Source organism: Geotrypetes seraphini, chromosome 1 (genome assembly GCF_902459505.1).
Source record: "Geotrypetes seraphini chromosome 1, aGeoSer1.1, whole genome shotgun sequence".
Lineage (NCBI taxonomy): Eukaryota > Metazoa > Chordata > Amphibia > Gymnophiona > Dermophiidae > Geotrypetes > Geotrypetes seraphini.
Window position 1 is genome coordinate 86,017,244 of NC_047084.1, and position 24,935 is coordinate 86,042,178.

The window sequence follows — 24,935 nt, forward strand, 5'->3', positions numbered from 1 at the left end:
AGAAAAAAAGAAAGAAAGGTCAGGGAGAGAGGAAGAAAAAGTTGGGGGAGGGAATGAGGTGTGGAGGAGAGAAAGCATACAGGCTGATAGAAGGGAAGAAAGATTGGATGCACAGTCAGAAGAAGAAAGTGCAACCAGAAATCACCAGACAAGGTAGGAAAAATGATTTGATTTTAAATTTAGCAAAGTGGAGGCAGTATTACCACAGTTTTCAAAGGAATTTGCCCAAATAACTTAATAGTTAACTGGGTAAATTCCCAGAGATGAAAACTTCCCTTCACTTACTATGCACAGTTCTGAATTTATATCTGCTGTCTATATTTTACAATATGGTCACCTTTTACTAAACCGCAATAGTGGTTTTTTAGCGCAGGGAGCCTATGAGCGTCAAGAGCAGCGCTGGGCATTCAGCGCAGCTCCCTGCGCTAAAAACTGCTATTGTGGTTTAATAAAAAGGATGGAGGGTATATTTGTCTATTTTTGTGTGCTATAAAAACCAAATACAGAGAGAGACTGAGAGCTGTTGACGAAGAGCTACTTGTGTGTCTTTCTTCGATTCCAGCCAGAATATCAGCTTTGTGTTCAGCCAAACAGGCCCAGGTTTCGCACTGAATAAAGTATTTTATAATTTTTCACTATTCTGTTTACTTAATATTTCATAATAAAGTAATTATAAAATACTTTCTTTGTGTTTATTTGATTCCTATTCAAGAGAATTACTTTATATATAGTCAATATAGGCACAGAGTTAAATTTTTTAACATTTTCTAATGGTGGTGTGCCTCGTGATTTTTTTCATGAAACAAGTGTGCCTTTGCCCAAAAAAGGTTGAAAAACACTGAGGTAGATCATGACTACTGAGGCTCGTACATCCCCTCGGAAACCACTGTCATCTCTACGCCCGTTCCCACGCAGCTCTCTACCAACTTGTTTTGGGTTTGGGTTTTTTTAGAAATCGCTCGCAACTTGCTTTCTCCACTGCCCCGCCTTCTTTTGACCCACCGTTTTCATTCTCCGACGCAGCTTCCTGTTTCCGCCAAGGCGGGATCCGTCCGAGGGAGAGAAGTTGTAGCTGAGGGGACCGGGCACCGGAGAAGGGGAAAAAAAAAAAACCTGCGGGATTTGCTGCTGGGTGTACGAGTTTTGACGGTAGGAGAGAGAGGAAGGCTCGTCCCCGAATGCGCGCGAGGATGGATGCTTGGCGCGCGGGGAGGGCAGCCGAATGCGCGCGTGACTTGGTGCCTCTGGACTGTTTATTGTTATGATTTTTTTTGTACCTGGCAATCGCGAGGATTCTGGGAAAGGAAATGTTGGGAGGAGGAGTTGCATTAGAGAACAAGCGGGGAGTCTTTGTCTCTTTAAGGATGCTCGTCTCCTTTCTCTTAAAAATTAGTTCCCAGAAAGCTTTTCTGGTGGTTTTTGTTTTTTCTTACCGTCAGTGGCAAGTGAATGAAGAGCTATAAGTCGCAGCTGACCCAGAGAGTTGCAGCTTTGACCACAATTTATATTTTACAGAATTATTTCTCTTATATGAGTAGCACTTCAACACATTTGCTTTGTGTAGTAAATTCTTAATGTAAGCCAAGGATGAAAATAAAGATCCTGTCAGGAGTTGTGAGTTCTATACATGTTTATTTATAGAATACTGTCCATTTACGCGCGCGCTCTTTTTTACTAAGCTGCATAGCTAGTTCTAGCCGCATAGCGCTGCACGCTAAAAACACTATCGCAGCTTAGTAAAAGGAGCCCTTGGACTGTTTTCAGGGCTGGCGTTAGTGGGTGACAGACAGGGCAATTGCCATAGGGGAGGGTCCCAAGCTTGCCCAAGCTGAAAGCCAGCAAAGGGGGCCCATCTCCAGTTTCTGCTCCTGGCCCCTGAACGTTTAACATCAATCCTGAGTGTGCTTAGTATTTGTTAATAAAAATAAAAGAAAGACACATCTGATATTAAAGCAGTCTGAGCTTCTTCTTTTTTTTAATTACTGGTATTAATATATAGTGGTCTACTTTAGTCTTTTAGCCATTCCTTCCCACTTTCACTGTCATTCTAACCTTCATTAGCAAGCAAGGAGACCAAAGCAAAGTTTAAAAAAACAATTTAAATGGAAGCCTAATAAGGTGGGAGAAAGCTTGCTTGACAATGTTGCTATATCTTCACACTGATTTAGTAGTCCGAGTCTCAAAAAAATTAGTGCCCAAGGGCAAGTATTTTGTTGGTGTCGCATCTTTTATCAGCTTTTTTAGGACAGTATAGTGGAAAGTCCTGTACATTTTTTCCTTAATGAACTGTTGGGGGGTGGGGGGATTGTACTTCTTTTTTGGCACTATGTGTGTTTGGAGAGAGGTGGAATGAAGATGGTAATTGAGAATTGCACTGTTTTGCCTGCAGAATGTATGGGGTGGAGGGAGGGGGTGCGACCTCAGGTCTGACCCAGCAGAGGCATTGCTTATGTTCTTAAGAGCTGTTTGATATTAGATGTCATTAGGAAATTCACCAAGTGGTCAGGTGAAAAGAGTGGGAAAGAGCATTTTCTAAATTGACATTTCTGAGACTTAACACACATGATCAGTTAAGGCTGAAATTGTTGCCAGTATGCTGTGCATTTGATTCAGATCGTACAGAAATGTCCTCAGCATCAAAATACTTTGTCATAAACTGCAGACTGAAAATAGGTATTGGAGCTAAAGCAACAATTATCTACTGTATATATACAAAATTTATTGAAGTATATTTTTTAATCACAAAATCCATCTCATCCATATTTATTGTGGATATCCTGAAAACCTGACCTACCTGTGGCTCTTGAGAACTCGAATTGCCAACCCCTGGTCTAGACTATTGTAATGCATGTTTTTAAGGGCATTTGTCAGAGAGAGATTAATCAATTGCAGCTGACACAGAATATTGCTGTGAAGTTAGTTGCTGTTGAGCACTGGCTCCCAGTGAAGTACTGTATAATCTACAAAATATTGTTGCTAGTGTTTAAGATCATTCATACAGGCTCATTTCAGTTTCTGTCTTCATATCTCTTTCAATACAGCCTATCATGGGCTTTGCGTTCTAGCCAACTACACCTATTGTCTGTTCCTTCAGTCTGAAATATCTCATCATCTACATTCCAGAAAGCAATGGATTTCGCTAAGCCATCTTGATAATGACCTATGGACTTCTCTATTAGGAAATTATACAAGTTTTTTTTTGTTTTTTTTTGGGGGGGGGGTTTAAACCCTGCTAAGCTAACTTATTTTACCGCATTCTCCGGCAACAAATTCCAGAGTTTAATTACACGTTGCGTTCTAGCCAACTACACCTATTGTCTGTTCCTTCAGTCTGAAATATGTCATCTTTTACATTCCAGAAAGCAATGGATTTCTATTGTCTCAAAAAAATAAAAAGTTGTGAGAGCCTGTATACTTTTTATAGCTAAAAAAATTCAAGATACTGAAGGTGAGAAGAACGAATAAGCTGGATCCCAAGGAATAGGCTCCTTTGGAACACAGAAGTTGGTGGTGTTCTCAGTTGTCATGCAGGCAAATATTGGTGCTGTCTGAGTATATCTCTGTGCCACCCTAAATATGTTTAATGGTTCTTGGCTATTCCTCACATGCCCAGTGTATAAACAGCACAATACTGCTAAGCAAGTGTCATACCTTCCGCTACAATTTTAGAGAATTTAGGATTGTACGTTTGAGGAACTGATTCATCCCTCGTCTGCCTTTGTGTGTCTGGCCCCGCTACTTGCAGTCAATATGAGGAAGCAAGGCATCTAGAAGCACGACCTGCTATTGTAGATTTTCCATAGCCTGCTATGATCCAAGGTGTCTCTACGATTCAGTTTCCAAATGTGGGGCCTCCTCTTGAATTTGGTTGACTTTCTGGAGAGGAGGTAATGGAGACCATATAACTAGATACAGGGAATGCAGAATGAAATGTTTTCCCAAAGAAGTCTTCATTAGCTTGTTGTGTAGTGGCTCATCCTCTTCTCTCTCAGGCCAAAGAGCAAGAACTTGAGCATCTTTCTGTCTAGCTCCTGATTATTACAAGATCCTCAGAGAAAGCAAGTGCTATTTGAATTTAACAAATGCCTTGTTCATTGGTACAAGGTGAGTTATTTTCAGTTACACTGGGAATTTTCCTGTCCCTAGAGGGTTTACAGTCTAATTTTGTTCCCGAGGCAATTAACAGTTTAGTGACTTTCCTAGGATCACAAGGAACAGCAGAGGTCTGCTGTTCTAACCATTAAACTACTTCCTACTTCTCTGCCTTATGTATGCAATAAGAAACGAGGTGCTAATTATTTTGATATTATGTGTCTACAATAAATGATTTTTGGTAGTTGTATTTTCTTTTTTTCACTTATTATAAAAGAATATAACAATATTTTCATATATGTACGTGTCTTTAGTGTGTTACAGTATCAGCTGAGAAGTCTAGTTCAGAGCATTTTGGGATACTTGATATTTATTTGTTTGTTTGATCGTATGGTAGCTGGTGAGTTGATTTCACCTCTGGTTTTGCAAAGATTGTTTGCTGTATTTGCTCCTATTGGTCATTATTCCTGTTATGTCTACAACTGTTGCAGAAAAGAGCAAAGCTGATGTTATCGAAGAATCCCCTGAACCCCTTCTCCCTTCCATTTGAACCAGGAGATATGCTTGCCCTCCTTCATGGACCAGGGGTCAAATTTGAGAGCCAGGAGGTTGTACAAATTGGATGTCTTCGGATCCTTGCTTTGGTACTTAAAGGAGAGGCTCTCTCTGTTCATCTTTGTTTTGTTCTACAGTCCTCATAATAGCCAGGTGGCGTCCAGGGCTTCTGTTGTAGATTGCTTCAATGGCCACCTTTATCCACTGCACATTTGCAGGAACAAATGAGCACCTTCAGAGAGTACATTTGACTCAGGCACAGGAGACTTCTTGGGCAGAGGCCTTTTTGGTCTTCTCGGAAGATATTTGCTGGGTGACAGCTTGATTGTTGCTACATTCCTTTGTGAAACATTACAAGTTAAATGTGCTATACAGACCCTGTTCAGACTTTGGCAGAAAAATTATTCAGGGGGCTTGTCTTCCCCTACCCAGTGAGTTCGAATTGAGTACATTCCAATAGTCAGAATGGTGTTGCCTGGATGCTAAGGAAGGTGAAATTTAGTCATACCTGTTAATTTATCTCAGTATATGTCAAACCAAGATGACCTAAGACTACTGTACACATGTAGATTCTCAATTTGATTGTCTACGCATTATGTATGTTAACTTTGTAACTCATTCTGAGCTCATCGGGGAGGACAGGATATAAAACAAACCAAATAAATAAATTTAATCCACCTGCACTGTCCTGAGATGACCCCCCCCCTCTGAAGACATAGGATTTATGGGGATCTCTGATTTTCTCTCTGTTGATGAAAAAAATTCTGAAATTTCTGATGTAAAAACTACAGCTGCAGTGGTTGATAGGACTTAGATGTGGTTTAAGGAACCTTATGCTGTTTTGCTTCTTACAAAGCACAAGCTATTACCGGTATACTGATGATATGGTTGGGAAAAGTCAGTTTATCTGCCTCCCATCTGCTGGTAGCTGGGGAATATGACCCAGTAATCGAGACAGTACAGTTGGCCTAAAGCAGGGGTGTCCAATGTCGGTCCTCGAGGGCCGCAGTCCAGTCGGGTTTTCTGGATTTCCCCAATGAATATGCATGAGATCTATTTGCATGCACTGCTTTCAATGCATATTCATTGAGGAAATCCTGAAAACCCGACTGGATTGCGGCCCTCGAGAACCGACATTGGACACCCCTGGCCTAAAGGGTATGATTAAATTTCACCATATAAAAATATGGGGGGAAACTGGGTAATTGTGAATAAAGGCTTCTAGCACCATTTCCCAATACCTAAAGCAGGGGTAGGGAACTCGGTCCTCGAGAGCCGTATTCCAGTCGGGTTTTCAGGATTTCCTCAATAAATATGCATGAGATCTATTTGCATGCACTGCTTTCAATGCATATTCATTGGGGAAATCCTGAAAACCCAACTGGAATACAGCTCTCGAGGACTGGAGTTCCCTACCCCTGCTCTAAAGGAATGGGAGGAAAATACCTAGGTCATAAAAACAAACAAAAAGTCTACCAACCAGTTAAGTATTACATTTTTTGTAATGGGTATGATTATTTAGGAGTTAAATTTTGTAGTCTTATCTACAAATTTTGATTTATAGTAATTCCAAGTTATGGTTTCTAATTTATAAATGTAAACTTTTTTTTGTCACTTTGTTCACAGCAGTACCTGTGTCTCATCTCTTCTGCAGAATAGGATAGGAAACCACAGAAGAAGCTGGATCCAGTTAACAGTATGTCTATAACCAACACACCGACAAGTAATGATGCTTGTCTGAGCATTGTGCACAGTCTGATGTGTCACCGACAAGGTGGAGAGAGTGAAACCTTTGCAAAACGTGCAATTGAAAGCTTAGTGAAGAAGCTAAAGGAAAAGAAAGATGAATTGGATTCTCTGATTACAGCTATAACTACTAATGGAGCTCATCCAAGCAAATGTGTGACCATACAGAGAACCCTGGACGGGAGACTTCAGGTTGGTATACAGGTTGGCTGTTTTGCTTTCTAGAGTGGTCATAATAAAACTGTCTTAGAACATAATCCGCTTTGGTAGGAGGCCTACACTAGAGTCACCATTGAAAGTTCAGTAGTAATAACTATTCAGAATCTCTGCTCATGTTGGAATGACAGTCTTGATTCAGGATCTAGTGAATTATCTTGTAGCCGGTTCTCTGGGAAATATGATTCAACTTTGGGAATTGCCCTTCTACAGCACTGACACAAAATATCACTAGGTTTTTCTCAAGTGGTAGTTAGGCAACAGTCTGAGGCTGCAGGAGGGGGCTGCAGAGGTTGGTTTGTAGTCACTCCTGAATACTTGATTGGGAAGGGCTACAGCCTACCAGCCATGTGCTTAATGGTTGAATCACTAACTACAACAGCTGTCCTAACCCTTCCCTCCTGAGTAGAAGCCCCTGGAGACACATCCTTAATGTGAGAGGATATTGCATTCCCTGGTGGACAAGCCCTGGCTATAGGATTATTTCCTACTTCACCAGGGTGATGCTCTCTTTTTAGATCTCCCTCCTCCAAGGCAGCATAATGGCTGCCAGACCAGAGGTGGGACTTTTCTACAACATCTCTGTAGGTCTCCTCTATGTACTTTTCTGTCTCTCTCAGCAAATCCAAGTCTGCTACTCATTCTTTGAGAGCTGGGAGCTCTTTGCAGCGTGCACACACATATAACTTCTCACCAACTGGGAGATATTCATACATGTGACAGTGCAAAAGACTAGATAACACCCCTCTTGCTATTGGACTACTATCTGCATCTTATTAGTGAGTTGACTAATTAAACCCTATTAAGCTACTAGGAATATATTAGACTAGTATAGAGAGCCGTAGGATTATTTTGTATGCTTTATTTAGTGTTTGATTCTTAGCAGGTAATATATATATTAAAAATATATAATGGCTACTGGATCTTCAAATACTACAATCTTTGTTCCAGCATTGGGGAATTCTTCAGATTTGTTCACTAGCTTCAAAAACACCAAGTTATTTTCTGTTCAAGACAGATATTTCCCAAATCCCCTTCACAGGATGCAGTAAATATAGTGAATCTGGTCCCTCCACTGTGCGTATCTTCCCATACCTTTGGTACCTAAAGTTTTTTACAGAAGGTCCAGCGCAGGCTTGAGTGCAGTGATCATTTTAGCACCTTACTGACCTTGATAAAACTGCTTTCCTTTCCTCAAGAATATCAGTTCAACCTCCACTCGGATTTCTTTAGTTTCTAACCATTTCAAAACTTCCTTGTTGCAAGAAAACCTTCAATAAAATAATTTCTATATGGTGATCCATGCATGTGCAAGACCTCTTTTGATATTCACCAAATTCTGGGCCCTCACTGTAAAAATGAAGCTGAACGAATCCAAAACGAAACTTCTCTGGCTTGGCCCAAAGTTTGATCAGCTACCCACGCTCATCTCATTACTTTCTGGTCCCACACTGCAGATTGAATTCTGAAGTAAAGTTTTGGGCATTATTATTGACTCTACACTTTTTTTTAACGACCATCTCAACTCTGGTAAAAAAAATGTTTCTTTAGTCTTCACATGTTGAGAAAAGTGAGATCCTGCTTCCACCAACATTTTGCTGTCCTTGTACAAGCGATCATTCTTTCCAGACTGGAATATTATAACTCCATCTATCTAAGCCTAACTAAGAAAAGTCTTCAAAGACTTCAGCGGATCCAGAACACTGCGGCTAGGTTGATCTTCGCAAAAAGTAAATGATCATGTTTCCCCGCTTCTGTCAAAACTTCACTGGTTTCCAGTAATTTCTAGGGTTCACTTTAAATGTGCCTGTCTAACATTCAAGATCCTACATGGCATTCTTCCTCCCCTAATTCCACTATCTTGGAATTCTTCAAGACCTGACACTACCAGATCCACCCAAAAACTTAAACTATCTTTCCCCTCGTTAAAAGGCGTCATCAATCTGGGAAAATTGGGGAAATCTCTTTTCTTCAAGATCACTGAGCTTTGGAATAACCTTCCTGCCCTGCTGCGGAATCTGGGCTCCCTCCAATTATTCCGTAAGCATCTGAAAACTTGCTTATTCTCAAATGTAAATCTCTCTACCCTCTTTATAATCACTAATTCTTATTATGTTTTCCCTTCCTTATTTTAAAGTTCCTGTAAACTGTGTCGAGCTCTATCTTAATGAAGAGGATGCAGTATATAAACTTAAGGTTTAGTTTGGTTTAGTCTTAATAGAATATTATACTCCTCCCTCAATATTCGCGGGGGTTAGGAGCAGAGCCGACCTGCAAATATTGAAAATTCGTAAATAACTTTTGGGATGACTTTGACCCACCCTCACCTCCCTCCCGCCTTCCCCCGACTTCTCAAGAGACTACAGGAACGCACGGCAGCCATTTTGGATGAGTGATATGCACGGGACAGGAGCATAGGAAGATCGCTCCTGTCCCGAAAGATCGCTAGATCACCAGGTAAGGTCCGGGAGGGAGGTGGGGGTGATTCTGGTTTTAGGAAATCGCAAATAATCAAAATCGCGAGTCTTAAAACCGTAAATTGGGAGGGGGAAGTATATTTATTTTTAAAATTGATATACACTTCCCCCTCCCCATTTGCGGCTCCTGCACTCGCGGTTTCATATAATCGTGATTTTTTCTGGGGAGGGGGAAAATAAAAAAAACAGTCTTAATGTAAAAAGAATCCTTCTTTTTTTCCTCCCTGCCACCTTCCCAGCCTTACCTGGTGGTCTAGAGGACTTTCGGGGCAGGAGCGATCTTCCATCTAGTACCTGTACAAATAGAAATCCTTCCTTACATGAAAGCAGATACAAATAGCTGTGTGTCTCAATAGTTTTTTACATTTTAATCTGTCAGCACATGGGCATAATTGTCCCATCAATGCCTTCTACATATCGATTATTAGTTCAGTTACTCATACTAGGAATTATCCCAGGACAAGCAAGCAGCCTATTCTCAACATGTGGGTGACGTCATCCACGGAGCCTGGATACGGACAGCTTCACAAGCAAACTTGCTTGAAGAACTTTAGAAAGTTCACGACTGCCGCACTGTGCATGCGCGAGTGCCTTCCCGCCCGATGCAGGGCGCCCATCTCCTCAGTTTTCCACGGATCCGAGAAGTCCTATTTCGGCGCTCTGCGCTAGACTCAGTTCTACTTCGTGCCTTCTCTCACCGCGGCTCGTGCATTCTTTTCTTACAGGGTCGCTGTGTTTGTGTGTTCATTTAAAAAAAAAAAATAATATCTTAATTTTATTTTTCCTTTACGTCAGGGCAGGGCCTGCCTCGTGGCCTCAGCTTGCACTCTTCGATCTCACTGAGGCTATTTTCCAGTCTATATCCCGGCCGGTCACAGGCTTCAAGAAGTGTAGCCATTGCCAGCGCGCGATCTCCCTTACTGACCCACGTAGGTGGTATGTTAAGTGTTTGGGACCTGACCATCGTCTGGAGTCGTGTGCCCGCTGTGCTACCCTTCAACCTCGAGCCATCAAATTTGTCGAGTTCAGGTGGAGAAACTCTTCGGCGGTCTGGATCCACTTACCCTGGTCTCAACCTCGAATCCGGTCAAGCTTCTCATGGGGGTTCCGCCTTCTGCCTTGACCTCAACCTTAATCAAACTCTCCTCATTTGGGGGGTTCACGTCCTCAAGCAAATCTGCTAAGTCGTCTCCTGAGGAGCCGCTTTCCTCGCTGCCTCCCTCAGGTCAGATACTAGCAGTGGTTATCAAACTGCCCAAGAAGCATGTCTCAAGTTGAAGAGTCATTCTTCCTCCTCTTCCTCGGAGACTATAGCCACCCCAAATGTACCAGATCCTCAAGTCTTGGTGTCACATTTGCAGGCTATGATCCAGACCATTATGGCTCAGCAGTTTGGTAATATGCTTGCCAAACATACTCCTACCTTGACTCTGCTTCCTGCAGTCCAGCCTGAGTACTCAGCAGTATCACAAGGAGTCGAGTCCTTGGTAGTGTCTCGAGCTGAATCTACCCACTCTATACAAGGATTTGAGTCCTTGGCAGTGCCTTGAGCTAAATCAACCCACTCTACAAGGAGTCGAGTCCCTGGGAGTGACTCAAGAGGATTCTACACACTCTATGCAAGGAGGCGAGTCTTTGCGAGTGTCTCGTCTGGAGTATAAGCACGCTACTCAAGGAGACGAGTCCTTGTCAGTGCCTCAAGATACTTTGACACAAGGAGCTCAGTCCTTTTTGGTGTCTCGATCTCCAGCCTCCAGCCCTCCTTCCTCGCATAAGGCGTCGTCCTTTCCGAGGCATAGGGCAAAGACTCCTCGACGTTCCTTTCAGTGGGACCTGGCTGGTTTGAGGCACAGTTCTCCACATCAGTCGAGGCATTCCTCGAGGCACAGGTCCTCTTCTCAAGACAAGCCTCGCTTTTCCAAGCCTAGAGACTCTTCGAGGCCTCCAACTCCAAAGTCGAGGACACCACCCCCAGAGCCTTGCAACTATGCTTTTTCTCCTGTGAGGGATTCTGTCCATTCTCTCAGTGAGTCATCTATACCTGCATATTCAGACCTCAGGTATCAGTACTCCAGAGAAGCTTCACCTTCATTCTTTGCTTTGCAAGGCGCCTCGAGGTCACCTTCTTCCCCTCAAGGTCACCCTTCTTTGGAGCAGATATCTTTTTCTTCATTCCTACGTCAAATGAATAAGAACCTCAATATTACTTTGGACTCTGATACCAAATATTCTACAGAGTATTTAGAGGAAATGGGTATGCCTCGTCCTCCTGCGGAGTCTCTTAGGTTCAAACAATGTTTATTGATGCAAACAACAACAAATACAATGCCAGGGCACCCCAATGGTGCACAATACAAGCAATGATGCATCATATACAAGAATAGAACAAGCATGTACAGAAGAAGAGTAACAGCAACAAAACTCCCCCCTTTTCTAATCTAGCAGGGCAAGCAAGACCAGTGGGGGTGGAAAGGCACTCCGAGGCCCTGAACATGCGGAGTCTCTTAAATTGCCCATCAATAGACCTCTTTCTCAAACTTTCAAGCAGAGTCTTGAAACACCTTATTCCATTCCTGCTGTACCAGGCATCCTTATATCCCCTTCTAGATCAGAACGATTGGTTATGTTCTCTAGATCTCAAAGAGGCTTACACTCACATTCCCATTCATCCAGCCTCTCGACAGTTCCTCAGATTTTGGGTGGGAAATCTGCATTTCCAATACAATGTGCTCCCCTTCGGCTTGGCATCATCTCCAAGAGTCTTTACCAAGTGCCTAGTTGTAGTAGCAGCAGCTCTGCGGAACCATGGTCTACATGTGTTCCCATACCTGGATAGCTGGCTCATCAAAGATTTGACATCTCTAAAACTCTACAGTTCATCGGAGATGTCTTGGACAATGTACAATTCAGAGCATTCCTTCCTCGTCAATGTCAGGATGCTCTTTTTCAGCTGTGTCACAGTGTTTTCCCTCTCTTCGATTTCAGCAAGACACATGATGGTTCTTCTAGGTCGCATGGCTTCTACTGTTCACATGACTCCTTTTGCCAGACTTCACCTCAGAATCCCTTAGTGGGCTCAGGTTCTCGACCCACTCTCTCAAAACATCAGCGTGACTCCTTCGTTGAGACAGTCTCTCCACTGGTGGATGCTCTCTTCCAATCTCTCCAGAGGTTTACTGTTTCAAACACCCCCTCACGACAGATTCTTCAATTTACGCTTGGGGGGAGAGGCTCATCTCGATGGTCTCCGTACTCAAGGCCATTGGTCCAGCATGGATTGTTAGTGTCATATCAATCTATTGGAACTCAGAGCGATCTTCAATGCTCTCAAAGCTTTTCAGCATCTTCTTCATGACTAGGTAGTCCTCATTCGTACAGACAATCAAGTCGCCATGTACTATGTCAACAAGCAGGGAGGAACAGGATCTCTCCCTCTTTGCCAGGAAGCTCTGAAAGTTTGGCATTGGGCAATCATTCATAACACCTTCCTGAAAGCTGTCTACATTCAAGGAGAGAAAAACTGTCTGGCAGACAGTTTGAGTTGTCTTCTCCAACCTCACGAATGGACACTCAATTCCTCACCGCTTCATCACATTTTTTCTTTGTGGGGGACTCCTCAGATAGATCTCTTCGTGTCTCCCCACAACAACAAACTGCCTCAGTTCTGCTCCAGGATATACTCTTCTCACCGACTGGAGGCAGATGCTTTTCTCCTGGAGTGGATGAATCAGTTTTTCTATGCATTCCCTCTCATTCTCAAGACACTTGTCAAACTCAAACAGGAACATGCCATCATGATTTTGATAGCTCCTCGGTTGCCCAGGCAACCTTGGTTCTCCTTTCTACTTCAACTCAGCAGCAGGGAGCCACTACTTCTACTAGTTTTTCCCTCTCTGCTTACAGAGTCAAGGGTCTCTACAACCCAACCTGCAGTCTCTACACCGGACATCTTGGTACTTCTCAACCAAACTGCCACTCTACAGTTTTCTCAATCTGTACAGGACATTTTAGAGGCTTCTAGGAAGCCTACCACTAGACAATGCTACAATCAGAAATGGACTAGATTTTCTGCTTGGTGCACCATTCATCACAAGGAGCCTCAATCTACTTCCTTGTCTTCAGTTTTGGATTACCTGTTCCATTCGTCTCAATCAAGCCTCAAATCCACATCCATTTGAGTCCATTTCAGTGCAATTACTGCTTTTCATCAGCCTTTCTGCTCATCCTGTGGTTTCCAGATTTATGAAAGGTCTTTTCAATGTCAAACCACCTCTCAAACCTCCTCCAGTGGTTTAGGATCTCAATGTTGTTCTTGCTCAATTGATGAAGCCTCCCTTTGAACCAATGGCTTCGGCTCATCTCAAATATCTCAATTGGAAAGTGATTTTTCTCATTGCTCTCACGTCTGCTCGCAGAGTCAGCGAGCTACAAGCTTTAGCTGCAGACCCACCTTTCACAGTATTCCATCATAACAAGGTGGTCCTCCATACTCATCCTAAATTCTTACCTAAAGTGGTTTCAGAATTTCATCTCAATCAATCCATTGTACTTCCAGTGTTTTTTCCAAAGCCTCATTCTCATCCTGGAGAAACAGCTCTTCATACTCTGGACTGTAAGCATGCTTTAGCTTTTTACTTGCAAAGGACTAAGCCACACAGATCTGCTCCTCAATTTTTTGTCTCCTTTGAGCCAAACAAGTTGGGACATACGATTTCCAAGCGCATCATCTCCAACTGTATAGCTGTTTGCATCTCTTTCTGCTATGCTCAGGCTGGACTGCATCTACAGAGTCAAGTCACAGCCCCTAAAGTCAAAGCCATGGCGGCATCAGTAGCTTTCCTTAGATCTACACTTCCCCCTCCGTATTCGCGGTTTCCATATCTACGGATTCACTTATTCACGATTTTAAACCTAAAATTCCTTTTTCTTTTTTCGGGCTATTTTAAGCCCTGTAAGCCCCCCCTTAAGCCTTACCTGGTGGTCTAGCGGGTTTTCGGGGCAGGAGCGATCTTCCCACGCTCCTGCCCCGTGCAGATCACTCACAGGAAATAGCTCGAGAGACTACGGGAGCTCAAGGCAGCCATTTCCTGTGAGCGATCTGCATGGGGCAGGAGCGTGGGAAGATCACTCCTGCTTGAAAACCTGCTAGACCACCAGGTGAGGCTTAAGGGAGGCTTTCAGGGCTTAAAATAGCCAGGGGAAGCGGGGGTTAGGGGCAGAACTGGCCTGAATATTATTCACGGTTTTTTAATATTCGCGGGTTGGCTCTGCCCCTAACTTCCGCGAATACAGAGGGGGAAGTGTACTCCTATTGAGGAAATCTGTAAAGCTGCCACTTGGTTCTTGGTTCATACCTTCACCTCTCATTGTCTGGATGATTTTTCCAGATGGGTTGGCCATTTCGGCCAGGCAGTGTTACATACTTTATTCTCCTGAATTGCCAATACTCCCACCATCCCATCCTGGTTAGCTTGGAGGTCACCCACATGTTGAGAATAGGCTGCCTGCTTGACCTGGGATAAAGCACATTTACTTACCATAACAGGTGTTATCCAGGGACAGCAGGCAGCTATTCGCATAACCCACCCACCTTCCCGGGTTGGCTTCTCTGCTAGCTATCTGAACTGAGGAGATGCGCGCCCTGCATCGGGCGGGAAGGAACTCGCACATGAGTGGTGTGGCAGTCGCAAACTTTCTAAAGTTCTTCAAGCAAGTCTGCTTGCGAAGCTGTCCGAATCCGGGCTCTGTGGATGACATCACCCACATGTTGAGAATAGCTGCCTGCTGTCCCTGTTATGGTAAGTAACTGTGCTTATGGGAGTAACGCAATATTATATATTTGGGAAGTCTCCAAAAGCATTTTTATGGACTTAGACTGATATTGGTACAAAACACCGCAGTTAGTCTAATTTTTAGACTGCGAAAGGCAGATCATATAACCCTCTATTATAGAGAGTTACACTGGTTATCATTTGAGGCGAGGGTGGTGTTTAAATATGGATATCTATATTAAAAGGCAGTGTATGGCATGGCTCTAGGATATTTAGTTGAGCATTTTAATTTCTCCAGTTCTCGATGTTCTTTACGAATATCAACAATATTTGATTTTCCATTGTTTAGGGCAGAGTTTCTCAACTTCTTCAAGCCAAGTACCCCCCTAAGTCTAACAAATATCAACAGAGTACCTCCGCACAAGCTCCGCCCCAGACCCCACCCCCATAATAATAATTGTAATGCAATTTCTTCCATTCATTTTTCATATACACACAATATAATCTTATTAATACATAATGGTAACCACAGAATTTTTTTTTAAACCCACAAAGTACACTGTATGCAGAGAAAATGTTAATTATCATTTATATTCATTTTTTTTCTCAAGGCAGATGACTTTAAAATATGCAATGTCACCTCAGTAAAAACTATAGAAAAATAGACAAATATAATGTCAAAATATACAGCAAATATAAATTCTCAACAGACACATTTCAATCACTAAATTGCAAATAAAATCATTTTTCCTACCTTTGTTGTCTGGTTGCCTTCTATCTGTCCTAAGCTCTGTAGGCAGCAGCATGAGAGAGCTCTCCTGGGATTGGGTCTTGTATACTGTCTTTTTGTAGTTTTACAACCACACTCAAAGTGGTTTTACATACAGGTACTTCAAGCATTTTCCTTATCTGTCCCGGTGGGCTCACAGTCTATCTAATGTACCTGCTTATCTAATTTATTTATTCAATTTTCTATACCGTTCTCCCAGAAAGGTTTACATGGATTTATTCAGGTACTCAAGCATTTTTCACTGTCTGTCCCGGTGGACTCATAATCTGTCTAATATACCTGGGGCAATGGGGGACCAAGTGACTTGCCCAGGGTCACAAGGAGCAGTGTGGGTTTGAAACTCCCAACCTCAGGGTGCTGAGGATATAGCTCTAAACCCTGCGCCACACTCTTAGACATAGGGGTCCTTTTACTAATCTGCGTTAGGGCTATAGCGCGCTAAATTGTTGCCTGCGCTAGACCTTAACGCCAGCATTGAGCTGGCATTAGTTCTAGCCGTGTAGCGCAGGTTTAGTGCGTGCTAAAATGCGTGCGCTAAAAACGCTAACGCGGCTTAGTAAAAGGAGCCCATAGTATGGTAGAAGATAGCATGGCAAACATTGTCTGACAGAGATGGCAAAGCATAGTTAACAAAAACATGGTATGGTGAGTATAGTACGGCAAAACCTTGCACAGCAAAACATAGAATTACAAAGCAAGATTAACATAATATGACACGATTTCACAAAAATAGTAAGGCAAGCATGCATGATGCAACACAGCATGGAAGACGTGGAACGGCAAACATCATGTGGCCAACATGGCAGGAGAGAATGTAGCATGGCAGACATAGTATGGTAAAAACACAGTATGGTAAATATGGCATATAACTTAGTAGGACAAAGATGGTGAAAAATATGACAGTGTGGAAAAACATTTTATGAGAAAACATGGCATGGTCAGTCATAGGATGAAGCACATAGGGCTCCTTTTACGAAGCCGCAGTAGTGGCTTTAACGCGCGTGACTTTTAATCACGCGCTATCCCCTGCGCTAGCTGAAAAACTACCACCTGCTCAAGAGGAGGCGGTAGTGGCTAGCGCGTCCAACGGTTTAGCGCGCACTATTACATGTGTTAAACCGCTATTGCGGCTTCGTAAAAGGAGCCCAGAGCGTTTGAGACTCAAGACAATGGAGGGTTAGGGGGATTTGGTGAGTTGTTGGGGGTTTTTTTGTTTGTTTTTATTGCTTTCCTGAAGTTCAGTAGACCTAATGTGGTACGGTATATACTCAAATATAAACTGAGATTTTGGTCAAAAAATGAGGGTCTCTGTTTATATTCAAGTCCAACATATAGCTGGCACATTAGTCTTTCCTTTTCAATGTTAGATGATGTTTTCCTGCATTCCTGTCGGCCCCCCTCCCAATGACCGACGACGCTCTCCCTGCACATCCCCTCCCCCATGACCAACGACGCTCTCCTGCATATCCTCTCTCACATGACTAATGCTACTCTCCTGCACACACACCCGATGACCCACGCTTCTGTTTGCAACCCACTATGACTCATGTTACTCTCCTGCACCCACACCCGATGACCCACGCTGCTGTCTGCTCCCTCCCCCCCCTCCCAAGGACTGACGCTGTTGCACTTCTCCCCCAACCCCCACATTCTCTTTACCTCTCTGGTACCGAAGAAGGCTGATGTCAATGCTCTGTTCGGGGCTGGTGCGGGGCCTTGAGCATCTTCCCATGCTCAAGGCCTGTTGTCTCCTGTCCTCTCTGAGATTCCTGGAGAGAGTGGGAGCTGGCAGGCCTTGAGCATGGGAAGATGCTCAAGGCCCCGCACCAGCCCCGAACAGAGCATTGACATCAGCCTTCTTCGGTACCAGAGAGGTAAAGAGAATGTGGGGGTAGGGGGAGAAGTGCCAACAGCATCAGTCCTCGGGAGGGGGGGAGGGAGCAGACAGAACAATATCATCTTACTTGAGCCAGTTTTCTGCAATCTTTTGTTTCAGCTCTTGTAATTTCATCCCATAAATCAAGAATCTGATATTTCTTAAACAAATATTGCTTTTTCAGAGTACGGTGGCATGTTTCTTGGTTGACTTTCGCAACACTGGGGGATATACTCCTAGAAATAATCAAATAAGTTTAGCAGTGATAATAATATGTACTGTATATTATATTATCAATAGTAAATTTAGACAAAGTGAGCACGTCCCTATCTGATGCTGCAGTTCAACAAGGAGATGCTGCCTTTCTGCTGTTGTTTTTTAAAAATATATTTAAGATTGCTATTGAATTGGTTAACTGTTTTTCTATCTGTACTTTATTAAGATAATTTCAGACCTTTCATAATAAATGGAGGGGGAGAGGGGAAGGAAAGAAATCATTACCGTACTTGGATATAAACCCTCGGTTTATATTTGAGTCAATCTGTTTTTCCTCTTTTTAGGGAAAAAAGTTACCTCGGTTTATATTCAGATCGGTTTATATTTGAGTATATACGGTAGGTAGTTTGTTCCAGAGGCACAATAGATAGTGCGAGTAAGATCTTGTATGGGTGTTCTCAAGGTGTAGGGCATGTCCTGAGGGTGTGTGTAATCATTTTTATTCTTGTGAACGAAACGGTTGATTTGGGGCGTAGGGTGGAAGTTGGGAGGCTATGTCGGCTGGTACCATGTCATGGAAGAGTTTGTAGGCCATTACTAGGCCTTTGAATATACATCATTTATTGATCAGCGCAACACCAGGGTCATTGGGGCTCGTATGTGGAGATTCTTTAGGAGTTGGAAGCGGGATTTTGTTCTCATTGTAATCGATGGAAGCTTTTTGTAGTGAGCCTGTTTAGGAATGCATTACAGTAATCCATACGGGAGAGGATGAAGGCATAGAGTAGTTGAGAGAAGTCCAGTTCTGAGAAATATGTTCTGATTTTCCGTAGCTGCCAGAGGTAGTAGAACGAGGTGGATACTACTTGGGAGATGTGGTCAGAGAGTGAAAGGTTACCATTGAGGATTACCCTTAGGCTGCATACCTTGTCTTTGGCTGTCAGGGTGGCTGATTCCCAAGAAATTGATGGGTGGGCGAGTTCGGGTTCACATGCGAGTTTTTACAGAGTACCTAAAATTAAAAAAAATCCACCAGTAAGCCAATAGTTACATTACAGGTACATTAGATAGATTGTAAGCCCAGTGGGACAGACAGAGAAGCATGCTTGAGTACCTGAATAAATTCATGTAAACCGTATGAGCTCCCCTGGGAGAACAATGTAGAAAATTAAATAAAATAAATAAATATACCATTCTCCCAGGGGAGCTCAGAACGGTTTACATGGATTTCTTCAGGTACTCGAGCATTTTTCCCTGTCAGTCCTGGTGGGATCACAATCTATCTAATATACCTGGGGCAATGGGGGACCAAGTGACTTGCCAGGGTCACAAGGAGCAGTGTCATAAGCAGCCTTTTGTCTCCGACCTTAACAGACTTGGTACTCCGGTGGGAAAGCATAACTAATTATTTTGCTTCATGTGTTCAATTTTGTTAAGATATATGGCGTATTCCTCTCACCAACAGAGTTGAGCCTTACCAGATGAGAGCTACTGTTGCTAACATAGCTCTGTTGAAATCTGCATCTCCTGAGAGCATATGCAAAGCTGCTACCTGATCCTTGTTACGTACTTTTATTTTGCATTAGGTCAACTCTTTGATTGTTCAGTACTGCTCAATCTGTCCACCAGCTTTTATAAACATGAGAAGGGATTGCTCAGCAACAGCGAAACAGTTTTCTTAACACTAAAGCAACTTTGAACTTGGGAGCCACCTACTCATGTGCTTGATTCTGTCCCTCTTGTCAGTGCAGAAAGCAAAGTTGCTTACCCCCAACAGGTGTCTTCCATAGACAGCAGGACTAAAGAATGACACAGGGACAAATTTTTCTCCATCCCCACAGGAACTCATTTTCCCATACTGTCCCTGCGAGTTCTTTTCCTGTCCCTGCCCCTGCCCCATTCCTGCAAGCTCTGTCCTCATCTGCAAAAGCCTCAAACACTTTAAAATAATAAATGTTTGAGGCTTATGCGGTTAAGGCAAAGTTTACAGGAATAGGGCAGGGACAGCAACAAAACTCACAGGGACGGGAAAATTGAGTTCCTACGGGGACAAATTTGTCCCCGTGTCATTCTCTAAGCAGGACTAACTAGGCGCTCAGTCCTTTCTCACAACCCAAAGAGTTGATTCTTACTTTTAAACTGAGGGGACTGATGCATGCAGGAATGGCTGTACCTGCTCAGGACACATTCATTATTTTTTATCTCTGGGGGAGCTTTATGTCCCTACATGACTAGATGAAGTCACCAACTTGCATACCTGTTTACTCCTTCTGTCTGTGCAGAATACCTGTTACAGGTAAGCAACTTGCTTTATATCTAGAATGCAGTAAGACCAATTCTGACTACCTATAAAGAGATGTTGCTGTGGATCTGAAGATCAGTGTTTAAATTTAGTAGTTAATTGCTTCTGATTGTTCTCACTAATCATGTTTATTTTCTATTTATGGTAGGTGGCTGGACGGAAAGGTTTTCCACATGTGATATATGCTCGACTCTGGAGATGGCCTGATCTTCACAAAAATGAACTTAAGCACGTCAAATACTGTCAGTTTGCTTTTGATCTAAAGTGTGACAGTGTGTGCGTAAATCCATATCACTATGAGCGGGTGGTATCTCCTGGCGTTGGTAAGCACTAGCACACAGGAAACTAAAATAACTAAATGTATTTTTCTCTATATATGAACAACTTACTTTTCTGCGCATTTGTCTCCAATTTTCTAGAATCTTCTCCCCCCCCAATAAATCTTTATGGGTCTATACACACTTTTTGCAGTAGTTAATCCCGCTTAGACTTTTTTCCTCATATATGGACACCTTCTGGGATAATATGACTAAAAGACTAGTCACATATGCGTCAATAAAAATTAGAGCATGGGAATTTTCAGTAGGTTTAACTAGCTAAAATCAGAAGTTAGCTAGTTAAAATTATTGAAAATTATCCCCCTCCTGACTAAATTTAATCTCCTAAATGCAAAATATGCATACATTTATTAAGACTAAAAACAAAGGGCACATTTAGGTTGGGGAACTTAATTAGCTGGTTAGTGTGGCTTTTCACTGGTAACTAAATAATTGCCATGCCTAAAAGAATTATAGCAACTCAGATTTTTACTGGTTAGGTTTTGGCAAATTTTCAGCTACAAACCTAGCTGCTGAAATGTTAAAATTAACACATTAACTTTGTGTGGGAACAAGTTTTTTATAAAGGTACATAAGTACCCATAAAATTATCCTGCACAAAAGCAGTGCTATAATATAAGCTGTTCACATTTGCATACTCCTAGTACTTAAATGAGTAAAACGTAGAAACAGAAAATGAAATTCGGCCTATCCAGTCTGCTCATCCATACCACCTACATGCTTATAGAATGTTTTCTTAATTTAATTAGTCACTGTTGGGAGGTTGTTTCTCACACATTCACCACCCTTTTCATAAAGAAGTACGAGAGTTGATTCATAAGTCATGGCAACTATTTTTTTTCTCTTGAAAATGCACCAATACTGGAAATCTAATACAGGTAGTCTTCGACTTACGACCGCAATTGGTTCCGACTGATAGATCGTAAGTTGATTCGGTCGTAAGTCGGCCTATGTTAATACAGTACTGAATACAGTACTGTACAAAATATTTTTTACCCCTCCCCACCTACCTTTTCCCTGGTGGTCCAGCGGTTTATCCTGCCTGAGCCCCTCCTGCCGATGTCAGAAGCCAGCAGTGCACTTGGGCCGGCACGCGCAGGAGCGAGCATTTAGAACTCCCGCCCCACCCTGTGCTGCTGACTGAAACACTGCTGTACGTTCTCACGGGACTTGTGGTTCTTGAGGCAGTGTGACAGTATACACATTTCACATCGTCGCAACTGAACCGATGATTCTTCCCTCTCTGACATTCCGGGAGTGTAGTGACTGTTCAAAATGAGCGAGGTCTTGCAATTCAAGTACGTATAGTATTTTGTATTAAAGTTTTTTGGGCTGTGGAACGAATTGTCGGAGTTTCCACTATTTCCTATGGGAAAATTTGCTTTGATACGAGTGCTTTGGATTACAAACATGCTTCTGGAACAAATTATGCTCACAAACAAAGGTTTTACTGTATTTACTGTATTTCAAATATTGAATAACCGAGTTTCAAAGAATGCTGGAAATGAGAAACAATCTTACTGGAAAGGATAAATATCTTAATAAACGTTCAGGTCCCATACCATATACTGTTTTATATATGAATGTAACACCACTTTAAAATATATTCTCTTCACAACCATCAACCAATGCAATTAATTTAAAAATGGAGTAATACAATCATATTTCTTAACTTTGAATATCAGACGTGCCTCTGTGTTTTGAAGCAATTGCAACTTATATTTCAACTTCAGTGTAATACCACAGTACAATAAATTACAGTAATCTAACTGGGGTAGAATAATTGCCCTGACTATTGTTTGAAAACTATTAGTAGAAAGGTCAGAACATATCTAATTTTTTCTAATTACCAAACATTATCTAAAACCCATAATTCTCCCTTAAAACTTTATCTCATCGTTTATTCTATTACTTCAAAGTTGAAATGTAATTCTTGTTTTTAGTTTGGATGTAATCCGCCTTGAACCGCAAGGTAATGGCAGAATAGAAATCACTAATGTAATGTAATGTAATATTGCACGTAATTGAAAAAATAAAACCCTCTTACTCAATTCATTAATTTGGTTCTCAAAAGTTAAACCACAATACAGTATAATACCCTAAACCCTGAATTTCTCCTCAACTATATAAGTATCTTGCCAGTAGACAATACTATTTTTTTACCCATGAAACCTGGATTGCCAAAACAAACAACTTGGTCTTCTGTTTATTCATTCCCTTTTAACATCATTCTATACCCTCTCATTGTAGTGCATTCTTTCAGTTGAAAGAGCCTCCTGTTTCAGGGTCTCCTGTTGATCATTTATTAATTCGCCTAATGAGCATTTATTTCAAGGAGATATTTAAATGTCTCTCATATCTCCTCCCTCCCATCTTCCTTCCAGAGGATATACAGTATATTAACCCATGAATGTTCCATCACCGCAACAGTGCACAGAACTTCCATAGCCCGTAAATGAAAGGGGTGTGCATATATGGGTGTTGCACGGGCAGGGTGGCTCCCACTTGCGTGCATAACTTACAGAAGTACTTTGTTACCAATGCCTCTGCTGCATTTATGAAGCCACAGTTACACCAGGTCTGTGGCTGGTGTAACACTGGGTGTGTAAATTTAAGGCAAACTGATAGCAGATTACATTAGTATTTTGTAACGGAATTTAGGCACTGAAATAGAGTTCTAAAATTTCCCCAAGAACTGGGTGTTTGACAGTTATTTGAAATATTTTCATTTTTATTTCTTATATACCACCTGCAAGACTGAAAGCTATCAAAGTGGTGCACAGCAGAACCTCAGTATTTGCGGGGATTAGGGGCAGAGCCGGCCCGCGAATATTGAAAAATCGCGGATAATTTTTAGGGCAGGCTCTGACCCACCCCCCGCTTTCCTCCTGTGTCCTGGACCTTCCCCGGACCTTACCTAGTGGTCTAACGGTGACGCTGGGCAGGATCGATTGTCTTATGCTCCTGCCCCATGCAATGCCATCATCAAAATGACTGCCGTGAGTGTCCGTTGTAGTCTTGAGACGGCATTTTGATGACGGCATTGCACGGGGCAGGAGCGTAAGACGATCGATCCTGCCCAGCGTTGTCGCCACTAGATCACCAGGTAAGGTCTGGGGAATGTCCAATGCAGAGTTTTGTTTTGTTTTTGTTTTTTTAATTGTGATTAACCGAATCCACAGGTACTGAAACTGCGGATTCGGAAGGGGAACTCTACATTCAGGTACATTATTTATATGTGATGGCTTTTTCCTGAAAAGCACACCACTCACTAGCTCAGACCTGTGTAGGCATAACCCTGTTCTAATATGCATTGAAGCTAAGGAAGATAGCTGATATACCTGATATGTAAACTCCCTGGAAATGTCGAGTTTTCACCCAATTTTGTAATCCGCTTAGAACCGCAAGGCACAGGCGGAATAGAAATCTCTAATGTAATGTAATATTTGGGGGTCTGACACTTTGCTTTCATTTTGGTGGAGATTTTCTTGTTTATTAAAGGTTTTCTTTCAGTTGTGTCTTTGGGAAAATGCTTAGTAAATAGAGCACTCAGTCTTAAGGAATGAATGTGGGTTATTTTAAAAGTGCACTGTAAAATCACTGAGAAATGCTTGGTTTTGTTTGTTTTGATGGATAAATCATGGATTGCTTCTAATACACAAGGCGAGTGTTAAACAGGATACACTTGTATTGATGTGAAAATAACTGTTTCTTATATATATCTTTTTCATACAGACCTTTCTGGATTGACGTTGCAGGGCTCTGGTAGGTTTTTATTTCTTTGGACAGTAAAGGTGTTTTTTAAGTAAAGTGATGTGACTTGGCCAGTGAAAGGACAAGAAGATGAAGAGCACTGCACACAGAAGCACACATAATGCCAGCAAATTTTATTTATTTATATTCCAAATATCCTACAATTCTGTGGGGATTACAAATTTTTCAGGTACTCAAGCAAGAAAATCTCTGACCAGTGTTTGTCTCTACCACCTCCATCGGGATGCTGTTCGATGCATCCACCATCATTTCTGTAAAAAAATATAAATATATTATTAATCTTGAGCCTACAACCTTTTAACTTCATCCTATGTCCTCTCATTCTGGAGTTCTTTCAATTTAAATAGACTTGCATCCTATATATTAATGCCACAGAAATATTTATATGTGTCTGTTATAGCCTGTGATGGGTATACATCCCGTCACAGGAAGCAAGGAAACCTAGGAGAAAATTTCCCTCTGATGAAACAATACCAGAAAAAAAACAGGGTCTGAGGGTAGTCTCCAAAATCCTTTTGTACAGTTAGTAACCAATGGAGGCCCTGCTAGGTGGGAGGTAGTTACACTTCACCCTCCCAATTCGCGATGGATACGGGCAAAACTAGGCCGCGAATACAAAAAAAAGTGAATAATTTTTCCTTTATTATTCACAGGTTTTTTTGTTAAATCCTTTGCGAATATGATGAAATCGCAAATAAAACTCTGTTCCTATTCGTGATTGCTTTTGAAAACCAAGTTATTTATTGCATTTCAAAGTAGTGTTTGAAAAAAAAAGAAAAGCA

General features: G+C 42.1%; 1 protein-coding gene across 6 annotated transcripts in view; it reads left to right on the plus strand.

Moving 5' to 3' along the window:
- LOC117355604 (mothers against decapentaplegic homolog 4) overlaps nt 1-24,935 on the plus strand; it is a 100,289-nt gene that overhangs the window by 9,335 nt on the left and 66,019 nt on the right. Inside the window, exons 1-4 of one of the 6 annotated variants that reach the window (XM_033934425.1) lie at nt 121-153; nt 6,274-6,585; nt 20,190-20,364; nt 24,115-24,144. In XM_033934425.1, coding sequence (XP_033790316.1) covers nt 6,346-6,585; nt 20,190-20,364; nt 24,115-24,144 — 445 coding nt within the window. In that variant the 5' untranslated portion in view covers nt 121-153; nt 6,274-6,345. Of the gene's footprint in view, nt 1-120; nt 154-1,024; nt 1,150-4,584; nt 4,737-6,273; nt 6,586-20,189; nt 20,365-24,114; nt 24,145-24,935 lie in introns of those variants that run through there. The other 5 variants (XM_033934405.1, XM_033934435.1, XM_033934453.1 and 2 more) reach the window with 5 other exon arrangements.